The 19,927-nt window shown below is 39.9% G+C and overlaps 1 protein-coding gene across 3 annotated transcripts in view; it reads left to right on the top strand.

Annotated features, from left to right (window-relative positions):
- Window positions 1-19,927, top strand: part of KCNQ1 (potassium voltage-gated channel subfamily Q member 1) — a 364,087-nt gene that overhangs the window by 31,756 nt on the left and 312,404 nt on the right. For all 3 annotated transcript variants that reach the window (XM_054828304.1, XM_054828306.1, XM_054828305.1), the window contains exon 2: window positions 14,734-14,824. In XM_054828304.1, coding sequence (XP_054684279.1) covers window positions 14,734-14,824 — 91 coding nt within the window. The remainder of the gene's footprint in view (window positions 1-14,733; window positions 14,825-19,927) is intronic.

Raw genomic sequence — 19,927 nt, 5'->3', positions numbered from 1 at the left:
CAAGTTCATTAATCAGCACAGCTGCGTTGGGGCCGGGCATGCCTTCCTGAACACAGAGGAAAGCTGGTTTGGTTTTCAGCTGTGATTAATGAAACAAATTTTCTGAAGGAAGAGATGTAAGGAAGACATCTTCGTGAGGGACCTGAAAGTCTCATTTTAGAATGCAGTCATTTTTAACCAGAATGCATTGCTTTTGAGCATGTGCCTTTTAGATGTAAGAGAAACCATTCCTAAGTTTCTTAAAAGGGCTTTGACACAACTAACCTTGGAAGTGTGTGAGTAATGACATGTAATGAAATATGTGCAGTGCCCTCTTTCTGACCTGCTATTACTGGAAAATGTCTGCCTAAAATACTTTCTACAATGATTTGAAGTTTTTTAATCACAATGGAAGAAGCTTTTGAAAAGCTGTGCAGCACTGTAACCGTGTGATTTTTGTCCCATTGAAATGATATTTAATGGGTTATGAAGGGCAGGATCAGGATATCCATTGAAAAACACTTCAACATAAAAGTATTTTTCTCAAAAGAAAACTTGCTGTAGATAATTATTATTTTTCTTTGAAATGTAAAATTTCCATTTTGATGGAAAAAAGGGAGGGGAAAAGGCTTTTTTCTTACAATTAATGGCAGAAAGAGGGAAGGATGAAAAATAGAAACAATGTGCTTAGAAAACTTAAGTTTAAAAAATAAATGTCCATTTAAGTGATCACAACTTTGACCAGATTTAGTTTTGTGTATTAATTTATGTTCTAAAAAAAGAAATGCATAAATAAAATAAAGCTTTCACTCACTTTAATAAAACAAGGGTACTTCCTCAAATGCATCAGAACCAGCAGACCAAATTGGAGTCGGGACTTCAGCTGCCTTTGCAGTGGGCACAGGAAAGTACTGGAAATGGCACTCGATGTCCATGAGCTGTTCTGAGAACTTGCTGCTGCTTTGGGGCCATCTGCTGGAGTCTTCCCTCAGGAGCCTCGCCTCTCCTGTGCCTGTGTTACTCCAGACAGACTTTCTTCTGCACTGAACCTTTTTTCCCGACTCTTACGAATGGTTGACTTATGATGCTTGCCATCCCCAAACTGTTCCTCTGCTCCTATCCCTTAATCATGATAGGGAACAGCAATAATCTATCTGACAATTAACCTTTATGTAAAGGAGTCAGTGTTGGGGGGGAAAAAAATAATCTTTCAAACAGGTGATTTTTATCAGTTAAAAAGGAGATGGTTTCTGGAAGTCATCTTTACTGTGGGAGTGATAATGCTATTTTAACTTACGCTTCAGTGACTGAGGTGAATGAGAAACATGTCTCTGTGCCAATGTGAGCAAGGCACAAAAACTTCATGGATCACTTAAAAGTTCAGGGATTGCTATTTCAGATGAAGTTTCTCACTGTTCAGAATAATGGTGTATTTTTAGGTTTTTTTAAAGTGTATTGCTGAGGGAGTTTATAACTTCACTGCTCAAACATAAGTATTTTGTTTGTTGATGTGCCCTACTTCGTTATCGGCAACGCTAAGTTTTTCTGAGCTCAAATGAAGGTCTGGAGTCAGAATTCTAATGAAAAGAATATATTTTTGTTGTAAGATACTGTTCTTCCATAAATGTCAGAGATGGATGATGTGAAATTGCTCCCTCCTTCCCAATTAGGAGTTCATATCAACACAATTTGTTAGGATATCTCACAGTAGCAAGATTTTCTTTTGGTATTTGATGAGCAATGGGAAACAGTATATAAAAGGAAATGTGGAAATGTGAAGTTTATAAATCAGTTGTCCTTCGGCTCTTTTTTTGAAACCAGTTGTAATAACTCTCTTCTCTAAAAGTGATTATTTTATGGGGAAGACACCATGGGATGGGAACTTGGTATTTATTTACTTATATTTTTAAGGGTTGTGGCCCTTTGTGCAGCAGATAGTCAAAATATGTGTCACCATCTACTGTATTTAAGAAATATTAAGAAAAAAATAAACAATATCTAACAAAGGTAAAAGCCAGAGGCGTGCACTGGTATCCAGTTTCTGGCATTCAGTGTTGCTTCATGCGGTAGTCACATGCACGATGCCTAGAGTAGGAATCTGCCCAGGCAATTGCTTGGAGAAGAAAAAAAAGGTGTACTGAGAAAGCTGCCTTCCACTTTTTTTTTTAATTAAGCATATCCTGTCGGCTGGTCAAGAAATTAATTCTGCTCCATCAGATTGTGAAACAAATGTTATGTGCTATGCACATTAGAGATACTTTGTTATTTTCCCAAATCTGCTGCCAAAGACTTTCCAAGTAGAACAATGCCTTTGTTTGTACTGACGAAGGTGAAACTGCATAGAAAAGTTCTCCATTGGCACAGGTGCCATTTCAATAATGTCCGTAATCAAGCCATGTCCTTCAGGCTTATGCTGTACTGCTGACTTTTCTTCTAATACTGTTTGGACTGCTCAATGTCCAATTGAATTCAGATGGGGCCAACTATATGTTAAAGGATAGTGTCAAATCATAACCTTAAAATGATACAGCTTATTTTTAAGTTGAGGGAGACAGAATAAAATAACAAAGTTCAGAGGGAGTTTCCATCCAAGGCTTTTTTTTTCCCTCATTTCTTTTGATTGCTTCACGGCTAGTATGATGGATAGCCCAAGGAGCTGGTTTACATGAGTGCACTGACCTTTTTCTGTACTGTGGAGGTCTTGGGATTAGCAGCAAAAGTTGGGAATTTTAAGAAAGTACCTAAAGCTATCCATTGGAATTCTGAATCTGAGGCCTCATTTACAAGTGAAAAATAACATTTATGCACATAGCAAAATATTTGCCCGCTCCCTGTGGTGTTGTACGCCTTACTTTAAAGGGACTGTGCCAGCTTTCCCTTCCTAAGGCTGTGGCCCATCTTGAGATGTGCCACAAAATGTTACTATCTCTCAAGTGTCTTTTTCGTTAATGAATTTTGATAAATCCATGCTCCTGAAGTTACCTGACTGGGAATTTGAGATTTCATTATAAAATAAACAGGGTTTCTTTCTTCTGCAGCATCAAAAGACAAGTCCCAGAAATGGTTAAATGGTTCATGGTTTGTAGAATGGAGGCATGATGTTTGGGAAGCTGAAGCTGGCAGTGGTGTTAGGTATATGCATGCTGATGTATTTTTCTTGTATAATGTTACATTAAGTATGCTTTTAATTGGTGCTGGTTGGGGAAAACAGTCTAAAGGAATGTACTAATATTTATAATGTAAAATATGCATTTTATAACCAAACTTTCTGATCATTATAGTGGGCAAGTCTTTCAAAATTCCAACTACAGAGAAGTTTGTGGAAGAGGAAAAATGAAGTGCATGTCTGGCAGCTTCAGCAGTGAGGCCATTACTGTGAGCACAGCAGGGTTGTATGTCCAGTTAATAGTTGATTTTTTTGTTATGTTATGTGGAGCCACTGTATTCCTGAATAAGAGCCCTTCCTGTAAGGTTCAGTATATTAAGCATCTCACGCCTTTGATTACTTCGTCTTAATTTCTCTTATAAGTTCTTTGGTAGTTGAAGGGACAAGTTTGAAGTCTCATTTTGAAACTTAAGAATTTTGGACGCTAAATCACTTTGTGCTGTCACTTGGATGCAGGCCTCTGAACTGATTATAATTTTCTTGACCCATTTTCTTTTAATGTTACTTTGTTTTCTTTGGGGCACTACTGATTTCCGTGAAAGCATGTGTCAACTGTACCTATAGATAATAAAAGCAGAGGATCAGAATGGAAACAGCAGTGAGAGTGGTTATCCCAGCTCCAGATCTTTCTCACAGTCTTCATCTTACTTGCCAGCACTGATGAAAGTACCTTTCAGATATAGTTGTTTCAGGAGGAAAGAGCATAGAAAGGCATTTAGAGGATCAGGTGAAGGGGGTAGGCCAGAGTTGCTCAGGTCTGGTATCACTTTTGTGATATTTGGAATAAATTAAGTATCTAATCCAGGTCAGTAGCTGAAGGTATGATTACTTCTTCCCCATTTGTATATTTGTCTGTGGCTTTTTAGTCCCTGTTTTACTCTATTCACAACTAAAAATAAAGGATGCTGTCAAAAATGTCAATATTGTTTTCCTGTCGTAGAGGTTCTTTAGTGAACTAGCAATGTGGGTGTTTCTTTATAGAACATATAGAAGCATAAGTCCTGATTTGTACTGCAATAAAATTAGTATACAAGTTTATGTGCACTAGTAAATCAGTTGTACAACATTGTGGGATGGTGCCTCTCTCCTTAGGTGTGGAGATAATGTTTCCTTTCTTCTGCCTTGTTTTACTGCTTTGGGATAGGATAGATTCTTACTTGGCTAGTAGAGATAGATTTCTTACTTGGCTATGTGCAATATCCAGAAACTGGTTACTAAGCAAGCAATTTGTGAGCTGAGAAGCTGACCAAGTCTGGGTTTTCTGCAGTATTATAAGATGCATATGCTTTAGGAAGTATAATACAATGTCCTTTGATCTTTAATTGGGGAGGGAAAGTGATTTGCAGCAATACTGCTGTGATGAAAATAAATAGGAAAAAAGAAAAAGAGGGGTAGTACACACAGCCCTTGAAAATACTTTGTCAGATGAAGCTATCAAAATAGTGTCCAGCCAGCCCAAACAAGAGAAGCCATTAAGAGTAGATATTGTTGCTCGTTTAAAGAAATATTGTGTATTTAGGGAAAGTAATTTAAAGTTTATTTAAAAAAAAAAGTACAATTTTTTTTTAGACATATTTATTTAATTTAGGTTTGATAACAGCAAAGCAGAGTAATAGTCTAGGCTTGGCAATTTTTCAGAAGCTGGGTTTTACAAAGTCTCAGAGATTTTAGTAGTATTCTCTTAATATTTGGATATTAAATTATTTTAAACTCTGCTGCCTTGAACCTGCTATTACAAGAAAAGTGGCAGAGTGGTGTAGTGAGCCCTCAGGCCAACTGTATAAAACTCCACCTAGAAAACAAATTTTACTGGTGTTGTGGTCCTCAGTTTCTAGAACATACTTCTATGTTTTTTCCCCTCTCATTAAAATGAAAGCTTATCCAGAATTGACTGATAAAAAGGAAAATACTCTATTGCAATAAGAGCAAATGGTTTCCTTTCAGCAGTGGTGTGCAACTGATGTATTGTCCTAAGACCCTGTTTGCAACTCATGTTTGATTTTGGCTAAATATGCCTATTGTGTAAAATAAGGCAGATGTCCACCCTGACTGCAGCACAGTGTAATGGTGATTTAGTCTCAAATTCTTTGAGGGATGTTACCTGTTCTTTTGCTGGTGACCAAGTGACTTGGCCTCGGCAGCGGAAGGCCATGGTTCAGCTCTGCTTATACCTGCATACATGCTTAAAACCAAGTATAGGCTGAATTTAGCATTGGTGCTCACCTTGAGATGGGCAGCGTGTTAGAGCTGCAGGCAACGGGTATGCAGCGGTGGAACTGGATGATGGGTTTTGCTTTGAATGATGGGCTGCTACAGGACTTGGGCAAACCTGTATGTGGAACAGAGAGGATGAGGACAGCACACAGGACTGTACTGGTGTCCTAGTGGTATTTTGGAGTGACAAAAAGTGAGGACGAGATATTCCAAGCAAAATAAGCTGTTAAAATTACACTTTCTCTCCTGTTTTGTAAGGTTTTGTCAAACCACAAGAATAAGAGAAAATCTTTCATTGTTTTACGGTATATTCATTGTACTTTTCTAATTTTCAAGTCAGAGCACTATGACATATTTTTCTCTTGCTAAGCCTGAGGTGCATGTGAAAAGAACTGCAAAAATTCTTCCATTTGTAGTATTGGGTGACGCCCTTTCCCATTGCGCATGTGCACTTACTCCTTCTGCGGCTGTAAAGTTGCTTTGTTGGGGTTTCATATTAATGGCTCAGACACATTGGAAGCTTGTTATGAACCATCTGAGAAGCGCTGCTGAAGCTCCTGCAGTCTACTGGTTCACATCTCCTGGGTCACACACTTGTTTTCAAATGCAGCATATACTTTTTTAAGCTTCTTACCCAGTACATGTAATCTTTTTCCTGTTCAACCATGCCTATTCTCAAAGGAACCGATACCTCGTTGCAGGATGCAATAACATTGCTTTTTGTGGGCAGTTAACCTTCCCTCTTAAAGATCTCGATGTCTGGTTTGCATTTCTACTGCAATCATACCCTTTGCCAAGACCTTAAAGGCCTTTCCTGCAATAATTCTGGTGCTGTATCCTAAATAAATTTTGATTCATTGTGTGCTTTCTGCTTTGGTACACTGCCCATAATTTAAATTATTTTTACAGACAGTAATGTCCCAGAAGAGCCATGTAAGTGTGATAGAAGACTTGCTTATTAGCTGTATAGCTGTCCTCTTCTTATTTTAGTATCAGACTACCCTGTATTGTATGATCTTTCTTGTACAATAGAACCACTTTCTCACGCAGGAGCTAGAAGACAGTCTTTCTTTGACAAGAAGTCAAGGAGCTGGTTAAAAATTATGCCATTGTTTCCTTCAGGAAGCACCAACTGTACTTTGCCTTACAGTTTGAACAAATACATATTAACAGGAAGCTCTATCTGATAGACCTAAGCTAACGCAAACAGAGCATTTGCACTTTGCTGAAGGCTTTTTGATGGCAAGTGACAACTGAGAATAGTGATCTGTCTACTGGTTTGACCTGTGTAGGGCATAACGGAGAGGAAGCATGTGTTGTACAGGAAACTGTTGTAGCCAGTTCCTGGAGGGAATCATGCTTCTCTGCATGAATGCAAGTATACTTCCTCTTCTGCTGGACATCTTCATGCTGCAGAGAAGCTGGATGATGGCAAGGGGCTGTACTCCTCCTTCCTTCCCCTGCCTCAAAAACAAACTAGAAAAAGATAAGACAATTCCTTAGAGGAAAACCATGCAAAGAGCCTGTGTGACCAGAGATTTAAATCCCCACCTTTCTCTTTTTATCAAGACTAAGGTAGTTTTTTTTTAAAAAACAAACAACAAACAACAAACCAACTTGGTTCACTTTCAGCTATAGTTTGTGTAGGTTGCTGGTCTCTTCTAACTATTTGCTACAGTGATTTTTTTTTTCATATTTTGCCCTATTTAATGGCTGTTGACCCAAGTTAAAATGTATATATTTTTTGGAAGTTAAACGATTTTCTCCTAAGCAAATTAGCTGAACTGGTTAGGCAGCACAGCTAATGCAGTTGTTAAGCAATTTTCGTTCAAGGATTAGATAGTTCACAGCCATACTTTGGAAGAAAAATCCATGTGTTAATAAAAATTTCAAAGTTGGCCAAAGGCATGGGGAAAGATGAATTGAAGTACAGGGCTCCTTCATTCTAATCATGTACCTTCACCAGACTGTTCTCTTAAAAACAAACACTTTTTTTTTAAATGGAGGACCTCTGACATCCACCAGTTGCATAATTGAATGCTCATTTAGTCTTCTATTAGTAGACTGGCATTGTGCGCCCATAGTTCATAGTCGTGACAGAATTAGTGTCTTTCCAGTTCAGTTCAGACTTGCTAAAGAGTTCAGTGTAAGACCTGGATATACATACAGGATATTTACGTGCATGAATTTCATTAAGAATGAAAGGTTTCTCTGCATGGTGAAATCCTGTTTCTTTTTTAAAAAACAACCCTATCTGAGTTTCTCACTTTTAAAAAAGCATCAGTTGGTATTTGTACTTGACACTATACCTTGATGATGATCCCATAAAATAAATTGCCGTCCTGTATGAGCTTCCTGGCAATGCTGTTTATGATCTAGAGTCCTTTCCTCTCTCTTATTGTCAGCTGTCCTCCATTTGACAAGTTCTACCTATTCCCCTTCTAACTTTTGATTAGAATTCTTTTTTTCCTCAGGCAATCCTAAAATGGCTTGAATGAAAGAACAAGAAAGACTTGATGCCTAGCTGGAGTAATGGATTAGTTTGAATGTTTACCTAGTTGCACTGTGGAAATGACTGCAGTACTGCCTGAGGTGGTTAGGGGTTTATGTTGACTAGTAGTAATATAAACCTTTTCAGGTTTTTTGTCAGAATCTTCCTGATGACAATTAAGTAGGGAATTACTTCTCTGGCGTGGAATATGACAGAGTGATCCCCTATCTTCAGTGTGTGTCTTACCTGAAGTTGTCTGTCTAAATCCTCATTGCAGTAACTCTTTCTATTGCCTGAAAAGCTGCATGAAAATGTCCTTTTATGATACAATTGACCTTTGTGGTCACAATCTGAAAAATGTCAGTATGTGTAAGCCATGGAGATGAAAGATGAAATAATGATGCTGTCTTATGTTTTAATGAACTAACATGAACTGGATATGCAGCAGCCTTATGGTCTGCAAATTATGATGATCAAGATAAGAATCTGCCCATATTTAATCTGTGCACTCGTGTTGTTCACTCTCAATGTCATACTTCCAGTTCTTTTAAAGCTGTATGCTTAGAGAAGGTTAAATTTTGTTTGTATTACTTTGTTTACCAGTGAAACCTATCACAATTAAAAGTTAAATGGCAAAAATTTATTTACTCTGTAAAAACCAACTAACCAAAGCCGCACAAAACAAAAAACCATAATCACCCTCTGAGTTGGGGGTTGGTGAGGAAGTTGCACAGTTGGTGATCATGCATGTCACTGAACAAAGCTGTACGTTCAAAGACAGTCCAGTTGCCCAAAAGTAAGGTGCAGACACAGGCTGAAGAAGGAGGCTTATGTAGAATGTTACCAAAGACATAGAAGGACCCAAAAGACTTTTTTTTTATTTACAGAATTTTTTTTTTTTTTTTGGATATCAGGAAAAGGTTCTTCACCAAGAGGGTGGTCGGGCACTGGAACAGGCTCCCCAGGGAAGTGGTCACAGCACCAAGCTTGACTGAGTTCAAGAAACGTCTGGACAGCGCTCTCAGTCATATGCTCTGATTTGGCTGGTCCTGTGTGGAGCTGGAAGTTGGACTCTGATCCTCTGGGTCCCTTCCAACTCAGGATATTCTATGATTCTGTGATTTTTTAGTTTCAGTTATTTTCTCCAGTAGGCAGGGAGGATGAACTACAACTAGCTATTAACCTCATGCCAAAAAAGAGTGCAGATCCAACAGTTATAAGCTAAAATAATATTCCCTGTATGTAAGGGCACTGATAGTTGGATACCTTCATGATTGATAGATGTAATGAATAAAAGTTGTTTGAAAGTAAAGAGCAGACTTAAGCCAGCTCTTATGGGACATTGAACAAGGAAAAACTGGCTGTCTTCCTGGAGGGTTAGAACTCAAGTTGGTGTTATATAAATTGAGCTGAACTTTGCATCTCCTTTCTCATCTATGAAATGTTTTTGAGGTTTCAGCTTAATATAGGGCCTAATGCCAACCTTTGCAGGTCATGGAAAGACTCCCATTGAGAGTATGTAAGATACACTGTGAGAAGGAATAAAATCCACCCACATTTTAATACTGGTTTTGGTGATAATGGCTGTGTGTACATGAGACTGTATTAATCTGGTGAGTAAGTACTTCCAGCTTGTCTCATGCACCTTTTTTTTAAATGTTCCTGGTCGTATCACTGGACATATTTTATAAACCTTTATCAGTTCTCCTACCTGTGACATTTACTAAATGAGCATTGTTATCTATCAGTAAGTGGTTAATTGTTCCTTTGATCATTCCACACATTGTTTCAAGCCACAAAAAAGACATGCTAATGTTCTAAAACCGTAGTTAAATACAGGAGGGAAAAAAAAAAAAGCAGCAGCAGCTCGGGGCTGGAGGCTGCAAAGTACTGATAGCTACTTGTAATGTGCCACTGAAGTCAGTGAAAAAGCCCTAAGACTAGATGTGTTCTCAAAGTTGAAATATATCCTAGAACAATTAAATCCACCTTTAGCTCTTAATATATTCCCTATATATTTCCTATATATTGCTAAATATAGCGCATATACTAGCTGGTCATGTTTACCTATCAGCTTTATGATTCTTTCCTGGAAATGCTCTGACTTCTCAAAACCATTTGAGACAAAAAAGTATCTAAATCATCTGGCTGACTTCATGGAGTAAGCCAAATTTTATTATTTATTATATGTTTGCCCACATACACACATCTGTGCACACATTGTCTCATGTAAGTTTATATATACCTGTGTCTATATATGTACTTTTCTCTTTAATGGGTAGTATAGCATAGACACACATCCCAAGTCTATATATTAGCTTGGATATACGTGAGCTCAAGGTATTACTGGAGGGCTGCATGCTGACGTAGCTCCATTTCTGGGTATGACTCTACCAGGTATGCAGTGCCTGTAAAAACTGAGTTGAAAAGACAACCACAGAAACCAGCTTCTAGTAAAACAGTGCTGGTGGCCTGGGAAGAAACGGGTCGCCTTGTAATAGTCTACTGAAAATGGAGTCTATGAAAATCTATCTGCTGTTTTGTGTTAGTGTCCACGCTGCTTTAAGAGTGGTTTCATGGTTTCACATCCAGAGGTACAGAGATTATCAGAGACTTGAAAAATTCTTGCGGTTAAAAGAAATATATCACTGTTAGATAGGAGTTAACCACAAAGCTAAGTATTTTTGAGAGCATGTACTGATGCAGTATCTGTGATTTATCTACATGCAGGCAGATGCTACTTTGTAACGTAGGACTGGCAATATGAAAGACTTCACACACTATCGCCTCATCTCTAATGCCTGCTTGGCCCCACAATCTAAGAGTTAGATCAGAGCTGATGAAAGCCTGAATTCCTCATTGCTCTGCTTCCTTTCTTGAAGATGGTCACATTTGTGCATAGAAGGTAAACAAGCAACAGGTTTCAAGAGATAAGATTGGTGTTTTCCAAGACACTAAGCCTTTTCTGACTGCTAGAGTTAAAGAAATTCCAGTGTTCTGCTGTCTGGCTCTCCTTTAGAGGAAAAAGGTAATATACTGGAGTTGTTAGGGCAGATGCAATGGTGAATGTTTGTTCTGCTACCCCATGTGCAACTTGTGAAATCAGCAGGGGGATGTATGCTTAGCGAAGTGTTCCAGAGCAGCTGATGTTACTGGTTAAACCATTCATCTATCTTACATCTTTTAAGTCCTGGAGTGATATATGGGACTTAGGGTATTTTTAATTTTTTTACTGTGAGACAGATAAGCAAGGCTCGTTAAGTTATGTGGTTTTCTCCTTGTTATGTTACAGTAAAGTAGCTTGGCCACAACCTAGTGAAGAGTACATGATTGTTCTGTGAAGTCTAAGTGTTTTGGGATTAGCATGTACCCTGGAGAGCTTACATTCAGTTTGTCTAATCTAAATGTCCATGTATAGAGCCTTCACCTGCTCAACAGCTGAAAAAACTAAACATTTTGCACTGTAACTTGTTTCACATGGGATATGAGATGCTCCCTGAAGGGGTCCAGTGTCTTTCCACTGACCACAGAGCTTTGACATGCAAGTGAGGCTTACTTTGAACCAAAGCTCTCTTAACTTAGCTATCTGGAATTATGTGATTGATTAGGGTAGGATTGATACATCTGTCTACTAGTAATTTCTCTAATGCTGCTTATTGTAAAGTTGGTTTCAGTTGCCCATTAGTTTGATATTAACTGGTTGGATGAACAGTTTACGTGCTTTGCATCTCTCTCAAGGTGAGTACTTTTTTGGGAAAATGTAGTAATAATGATCACAGTAAAGCGATATTAAGAGTGATAAGGTTATTTTGAGCATGTGAAAATTGTAACTTTTGCTTTGAAAAAATACATCAATTTCTGGACTTTGAAATTTTATCTTCTGTTGTGAGGGTTGCACCTTTGATCTTCCTTGTGAGTATTCACGCCAGTTCAGTTACATTCTGAATACTTGGGGGGAGAAAAATCACAGCTCTCACGTGACTAGTGGAAGCTTTTTGAGGCTTGACAGTTAAATTTCCCCAGGATGATTTTACATAAAGTTTGAGGCAGAGTCTGTCCTTGCAACTGCTGTTTGTAACTGTTTAACTACTGTGGACTTGTCTGCTGTCAGCAAGTTAAAGTAGACAGTAACTGGGAATCTGTGTTCCACTTCTGGCTGAAGAGAGGGAAGGTAGCTGTCAAAAAAAGAAAAAAGAAACTTTTCCTGTTTTCCATTTTCCTGGTGCCTCACTCCCTTCTTACACTTCAAAAGTGGAGGAGGAAATCTACTAGTACTGAAACAAAAACAGGGAAGGAGCCAAGTGTTGGAAGGAAACAAACAGCAGGCTGATGCCACAGGAGGACCGTGTATTTTTTTATCTCTTAATTTTGCATCATCTGTGCCTTATGTGCAATTGAAGCAAAATAGCGATGCCAGTGTGACAGGGTTAGTAGCTTAGCTGTGGTGCTCCACTGGCAGGTCTGTACTACTGGGGCTTGTAGGCCTCATCTCTCTGCTGCTTCTTATCTGTTTCTTTGGCATTAACATCTGACTAAGCATCTTTGTTGCGCTTGGGATAATGTGTATTTCTGGGTGTGAAGCTGTCTCATGCTTCAGCCTAGAAAGAGCACAACAACAAATATCAAGAGTTTTTCTGGGGGTAAAAAAGAAATAGATAAAATTAGTAAGACTGAAATGGATCCATGTGCATGAAAACCTGTAAAGTACGTGATGCACTGACTGGCACTCAGTGGAGTTCTTATGTCAGCCTTCACTTTCTCTAATAGTAACAAGCAAAGACGTTTGGCAAACAATGTACCCTAAGTTTATATTCCTGTCACTTAGGCACACAAACTTTCACCTTTAATCCTTAGGATGTTCTCTGTAGTTGTGTTTGTTTAGGAAAAGTTCAGAAATGGGATAGTTTTTGCTTTGCTGCCCTCTTGTGGTTTCATGTATTGGCCGGGTTACACTTTTAACAAGTCTGCTACTATTAAGGGATATAATAAGTATTAATTGCTATTGTTCAAGGTGTAGTGAGGCATCTTACACCATCCCATGCAACTCGTTTGAACTAGTACTTCTGTGTATGTTGGACTTTTTATCCAGAGACCCTTAGCTGCCTCCGTTTAACTGAACCCATTTGTGTTCATGTTGTCACTTGTATTGATTTTAAGCGATTGTGGGAATGTTGCAGATAGGGCTGGATGCTGGGGGAATGTTTATGTTATGTTTCAAATGACTGGCTCATCTTTGTGTTCCCATGTCCTGTTGCGCACCTTCTATTTAAGAATGACCAAATGGCCATATATTTATACTTTGCCTAGGTAAAAGTATATTCTCATATGTATGTTTGTGTCAATATATGATAATCTCTATCCTATTAACTTCCAATCGTTATCACTTACTAATTGAATTTTTTGTACCTGTTACCTACAAACTTCCTCTCCACGATTTTGTAATGTGTTTACAATATCATTTGTCTATGTGTGCAGTGGACTTACATGTGCAGTATTTTGAACCGATCATTGGGCAATCTACCTTATAATGTCAGCCCTGACACACTGTTGTTTTCCTGAGTGCTTGGCCTTTCAAAAGATTCACCCTATGAAGTTGTCACTTAAGTGAAAAAAGATAAAGGCTCCAGATGACTCCAGCTGTGCCATGCCAATTTGCAGCCACTGATGTCCTGGTTTCATTTTTCTTTTTAAGTTCAGTTTTATTCATTATGTCAATTCTCTTTTGTTGTTGTTTTTCTGAAGGAAAAAAAATACTAACCATTTTAAAGATCTGTAATAGAGGGAGGGCGTGACTTAGTTACTGGATTTTGCAACGAGTTTCTGTCAAATGCGAAGGTGGTGTTTGTCTCAACAGATTTATGAAAAATATCTCTAACAACTGTCTCTGTGTTTAAGTGAATATTTTAAGTCGTCTTCATTACTCATGTCATCTTTTTAAAAGAAACACGCAGTTGTTTGGGAGCTGGAAGCTGCCTATGCCCAGTGTGGAGTGGATAGCTTCCAGTTTGGGTCTTCAGTGTTTTGCTTCCCAAGTGCATTATGTTGGCTGAAGGCAAGCAGCAGTGCTGTGGGGTGGTGGGCACAGCTGAAGCTGTGCAGGGAAGGTGTTTGAAGGCAGCAGCTGCAGGGCCAGGCAGCCTTGCTTCCCAGCTGGAGGAAGTGGCTTCCCGGGGGCGACAGGCACTTGGGCTGAATTTGCTGCAACTCCCTGGCTGTCCCAAATCTTACCTTGGGAACCAGGATGCCCTCCCAAAGGACTCACTCAGGCAGGTGGAACCAGGGAACAAACCCTTAAATTCCTACTCTCTCTCTGATAGTTGATTTGAAATTTTATTTTATTTAAAAATTGAATCAGTCCTAGGCTGTGTTTCAGATACCAAATGTCAGATTTTATTTATCTTGGGCTTTTTGGGGATTGTTTATAAAAGACAGTGTGGGCAGACCCTATTAAGCTCTGGCTTAATTGGGATTTCTCTTTGCAGTTTATTAGAATTTGGAACAGCAAAAAGGGAAATATTTGAAATGGGAGTGGGGGTGGTGATTCAGCCATAGTAGCCCTTACAATTGGAAAGAACAAGGAGTGCTGTTTTCCTGAGGGGCTAGGAAACAGCAAGTCTTAGAGGTAGTTGAAAGCTAATGTTGGTATGTGGTTTCATTTGATAATGTCTAAACCAAAAACTCAGTGTCTGAAGAGAAATAAACAATCCAACATGAAGCAGGATCACTCAAAAGTTACCAGCTGTGTTTTAAGATAATCCAATACCAATGATATTGCTGTGTATACAGATAATTTGTAATGGCATAATTATCTGTCCTCCCTCTAGGTTCTTACTAGACTGCATTACAGTTTTTAATTTTTTTAAATTTTTTTTTTTATTTACAGCTTCCTTATTGTGCTGATATGCCTTATCTTCAGCGTGCTTTCTACAATTGAACAGTATGCAGCTCTTGCTACAGGGACGTTATTTTGGATGGTATGTATGCGGACATTAATGTGATTGATGCATGTTCTTCATGTGCAAATTCTGATCTCCTGAGCTAATACCGTATCAAGCAGAATGTTCCTTATGGTTTAATTGACGAGGCTTTTGTGCTTTTTCAAAATGAATCTGTAAAGCCACAGAAACGCCGAAAGTCATGGTAGTACAAAACCCAAGTCTTACCCTATGTGGCCTATTCTGAGGGCATCTATATTGTGTCCAACACACAAGGCTGTTCCAATTAAGGTTGAATCCCTCATATTGCTCAGGTTAATCCATTTTTCAGCCATACTGAAGACCAGACACCTGACTGTAGGAGGAAGAAAAAAGTAAGTGGAAGTTCTTTCTTTTAGTTCATGTCAGATCCAGCTTTCTTTCACAAGTGGAAAGCTCATGTGTATTCTTTGACATTAGGGCTAAGATAACTTGCTGTACCTGTCTTATGCACTGTCACTTCAGTAGAGAAAACAGTTCTTTTGTTTATAGTACACTGGTGTGAACAGATATGTATCAAGAAATGTTCCAAGAGTATTACTCTCCTGCCAGCTTAGATTTCATTCAAGAACCTTAGTTTTGAAGTTGGAGAGGCATGATTTTAAACATAGAAAACATTTATAAATTTGTTGTACCTCAGTGGTGGGCTACATCATTGATTTCTCTATTTGTAAATAAATAACCATTATTTTACTTATGGAAACACTGTCACAGTATTGAGAAAATGCTAACTTGCAATTTAAATGTTTGTTAAAAATAGTTCCTGTAGCTGTGCACTAGCAATATCAGTGTTACGTATTATATCATAATTAACATGGAAAAGATCACTTAAAATACCCATCAATTATAATAAACTTTTTCAGTTTATTCAATATGCTAAGTTTTTATACCTAATATGAATACTTTAAGAATAAGAATATACTATATTAAATTTAGTGTCAAACACACTATTTCTGTTTAAGGTATCTTCATGCATGGTATATTATCTTTAGAATAGAATAGACTATTTCAGTTGGAAGGGACTTAGGATGATCATCTAGTCCAACTGCCTGACCAATTCAGGGCTGACCAGAAGTTAAAGCATACTATTAAGGGCCTTGTCCAAGTGCCTCTTAAACACCAACAGGCTTGGGGCATCGACCACCTCTCCGGGAAACCTGTTCCAGTTTTCCTGACCACCCTCTCGGTAAAGAAACGTTTCCTCACGTCCAGTCTAAACCTCCCCTGGCGCAGCTTTGAACCATTCCCACGCGTCCTGTCACTGGATCCCATGGAGAAGGGCTCAGCACCTCCTGCTCCACATCCCCTCCTCAGGAAGCTGTAGAGAGCCATGGGGTCACCCCTCAGCCTCCTTTTCTCCAAACTAGACAAGCCCAGAGTCCTCAGTTGCTCCTCACAGGACATTCCTTCCAGCCCTTTCACCAGCTTTGCTGCCCTCCTCTGGATGCATTCAAGGACCTTCGCATGCTTCTTAAATTGTGAGGCCGCACCAACGCTGAACACAGCGGGACAATCACCTCTTTTGATTGGCTGGTTACGCTGTGTTTGATGCACCCCAGGGTGCCGTTTGCCCTCTTGGCTGCCAGGGCACACTGCTGACTGGTATTGAGCTGCTGTCGACCAGCACCCCCAGGTCCCTTTCTGCAGGGCGGCTCTCCAGCCACTCCTCTCCCAATTTATACTTGTGCCCAGCGTTACTCCGTCCTGGGTGCAGAATCTGGCATTTCGACTTGTTGAATTTCATCCCATTAATCATAGCCCAATGCTCCAATCTATCTAGATCCCCCTGCAAGGACTCTTGTCCCTCAAGAGAGTCAACAGCACCTCCCAGTTTGGGATCATCAGCAAACTTGCTTCTGGTGCATTCAACTCCTGCATCCAGATTGTTGAGAAATACATTGAACAGAACTGGCCCTAGAACTGAACCCTGAGGAACACCGCTGGTGACCAGTCGCCAGTCGGATGTAGCCCAAATTTTTAACTAACTTGTAAGATATTTGAACTCCTAGGTGTAACATAATAATTAGCTGCTAGCGAAGAGAGTCTGTACATGTATTTCTGCATCTGGTACCTTTTCTGTTTTGTGGTTTAGGGTTTTCTTTTTGTACAGATTTGTGTGTGTGTGTGTGTTATCCATAACTAGTAGTTGTGGATACTTCTGTCAATTTCTATGATGAATTTCACTTGTGATAATCTCTCACTCGTCTTTGCAACATGTCATAATATTTTACATGGACACAGTGTGTGGTGTCAGTGAAACAACTTCTAGTGACAGCATAACCAGTGATGTCTCATTCCCCCCCCCCATGAAATCATGGAACTCACTTTGTGTGTTCATACTGTATGCAGTATGTATTATCTGTATGTGTGTAATACATTTAGCGTAATATGTATGCAATGCATTCAGGATTACATACAAGATAGGTAATATCCAGTACGTATTGGGTGTTCATGCTATTCCGTATTAACTTGATTTCTAAGCAGTGTGAATCAGTGTTCCTCTTCTATATCATGAGTAAAACTACAGGTAATTTTTAACATTGTGTGGTGGGTTGACCCTGTCTGGAGGCCAGGTGCCCACCAGAGCTGCTCCATCACTCCCCTCGTTCACTAGACAGGGGAGAAAAAGTACAACAAAAAGCTTATGGGTCGAGATAAGGACAGGGAGAGATCACTCACTAAGTATTGTCACGGGCAAAACAGACTGAACTTAGAGAGGAAATTCACCTCATTTATTACCAAGCAAAACAGAGTAGAGGAATGAGAAATAAAATCAAATCTTAAAACACCTCCCCCAACATCTCCCCCCACCCCTCCCATCTTCCTGGGCTTAACTTCACTCCCGGCTTCAACCTCCACCCCCCCTCAGCAGCACAGGGGGACGGGGAATGGGGGTTACGGCCAGTTCATCACACGTTGTTTCTGCTGCTTCTTCATCCTCAGGGGGAGGACTCCTCTCATCATTCCCCTGCTCCAGCATGGAGTCCCTCTCACGGGAGACAGTAGTCCTTCATGAACTGCTCCAGCATGGAGTCCCTCTCATGGGGTGCAGACCTTCAGGAGCAGACTGTTCCAGCGTGGGTCCCCCACGGGGTCACAAGTCCTGCCAGCAAAACTGCTCTGGCGTGGGCTCCTCTCTCCACAGGTCCTGCCAGGAGCTTGCTCCAGCATGGGCTTCCCATGGGGCCACAGCCTCCTTCAGGTGCCTCCACCTGCTCCAGTGTGGGGTCCTCTACAAGCTGCAGGTGGAATCTCTACACCCCCTCATCCTTCTGCTGCAGGGGGACAGCCTGCTTCACCATGGGCTGCAGGGGGGTCTCTGCTCTGGTGCCTGGAGCTCCTCCTCCCCCTCCTTCTTCCCTGACCTTGGTGTCTGCAGAGTTTCTTACATCTTCTCACTCCTCTCTCTGGCTGCAAGAGCTCTAACTTGTTTTTTTCCTTTCTTAAATATGTTATCACAGAGGCGCTGATTGGCTTGGCCTTGGCCAGCGGCGGGTCCGTCTTGGAGCCAACTGGCATCGGCTCTGTCAGACAAAGGGGAAGCTTCTAGCAGCTTCTCACAGAAGGCACCCCTGCAGCCCCCCCACTACCAAAACCTTGCCATGCAAACCCAATACACATTGAAATCCTACTATCATGATTTCTTGAGGATTCAGCAGTTGTTTGTTTCTTCAGTGTTGGCATATTCTGATATTTTCTTAAAAGATTAACTGTGGCAATTTTCAAGAAACTTAAGGGGATGACAGTGATCCATTGGTCCAAAGCGGTAGATGGGCCAGTGTGCTCTTTCTGCTTTATCCAGTTGTGGTGGGACTTTCAAAGGAGTTGTGGCACCTTGCAACAAACATAGAAATGCCAGAATCTGATTCCCGTTAGCGTCTACCCCAAAAAAATTTGTATTCTGTTCTTATTTTAAGGTTTTATTTTCATTCTAATGTATCATTACAAGCTGTCAAAATTAGATGTGACCGAATTCTTAAGGGGGGAGTTAATCACAGATGAGTGGTTGAAGAGAAACTGTAAAATGCAACGAAGTAAAAGAAAGTGTAACAGCATACAGGGATTAAAAAACAAAACAGGAAAAAACACAGCTCAAGCTTCCAACCCAAATGGTGATGTAAGGACACTTATTAAAGCTTAGGAGAGCACTCTGCTGCTTTGCAGTAGGAATTAATTTCTCTTTTGTGTTTGTAGGGGGACATTTAGTTATACCACAATAATAGTTTTTATTTGGAGCCAGACAATTAAAGTAGGTAACTAATTGTTGTCGTAGGTGAGCAAAGAAGGGCAAGCAAGTTGATTTACAAACTAATACTGAGTGAGAGAGATCTCAGAGGAGATCAACAACCTACTGGGGGGAGTATGGGAACCTTGAAGAAGGCTTTTCTGCTTGGACTTAACTGGGATGGTGAGAGGGAGGGAACCTTTGGCTACGTGGAATTTGAAGTTTATGAGACCTCAAGTCATTCCATGAAACTTGAATTACACAGCCTGAGTTTGTGCTCTGTGAGATTAAAATAATTAAAGTAACACTTAGAGACTTTTAGTTCGTTCTTTTGAAGATTATGAAATTGAGTCCGCCTTTCCCTACCTGTGTTCCAAAGGGAAAATTACTGAAGCTTTGTCCAAGAGCAGACTGCCTTTTATTTAGACGTAGTTTTCTATGTAGGGTAGAATTCCCTCTAAATGAATTATGCTTTGTGGTGCATCAAATATAAGTCCGAAATAGTTAGTGATACCAAATGTGCAGTGTCATGCTTTGAAATTTTGCCTACCTGAGACTTGTGGACTTGTTGTATTTGGGTGGGGAGGAGAGGCTTTGAGCAGGCAGCCAGAGGTCTGAAAATGCAAGAAATGACTCTGTCAGGCTGATTGTCTGGAAATGAGTGCTCAGAGTTAGTATGTGGGTGTGCTGAGCTGAACAGCCCCATGGGGCAAGTCTGATTAGATGAGCTTAACTGCATGGGCACTGTAAATCTGATTCATCCTGAAAATGAGATGAAATAACCATAAAAGCACACGTGTGTGTGCATGTTATCTCTAAACTACTGTTGTTACAGAATCCCTTCTACAGCCCTCTCGTGATTTGCATGGCATTGAAGA

This window comes from Grus americana, chromosome 5 (assembly GCF_028858705.1).
Source record: "Grus americana isolate bGruAme1 chromosome 5, bGruAme1.mat, whole genome shotgun sequence".
In the NCBI taxonomy this organism is placed as follows: domain Eukaryota; kingdom Metazoa; phylum Chordata; class Aves; order Gruiformes; family Gruidae; genus Grus; species Grus americana.
The sequence above is the reverse complement of the archived record's forward strand: the minus strand, read 5'-3'. Positions and strand labels throughout refer to the sequence as shown.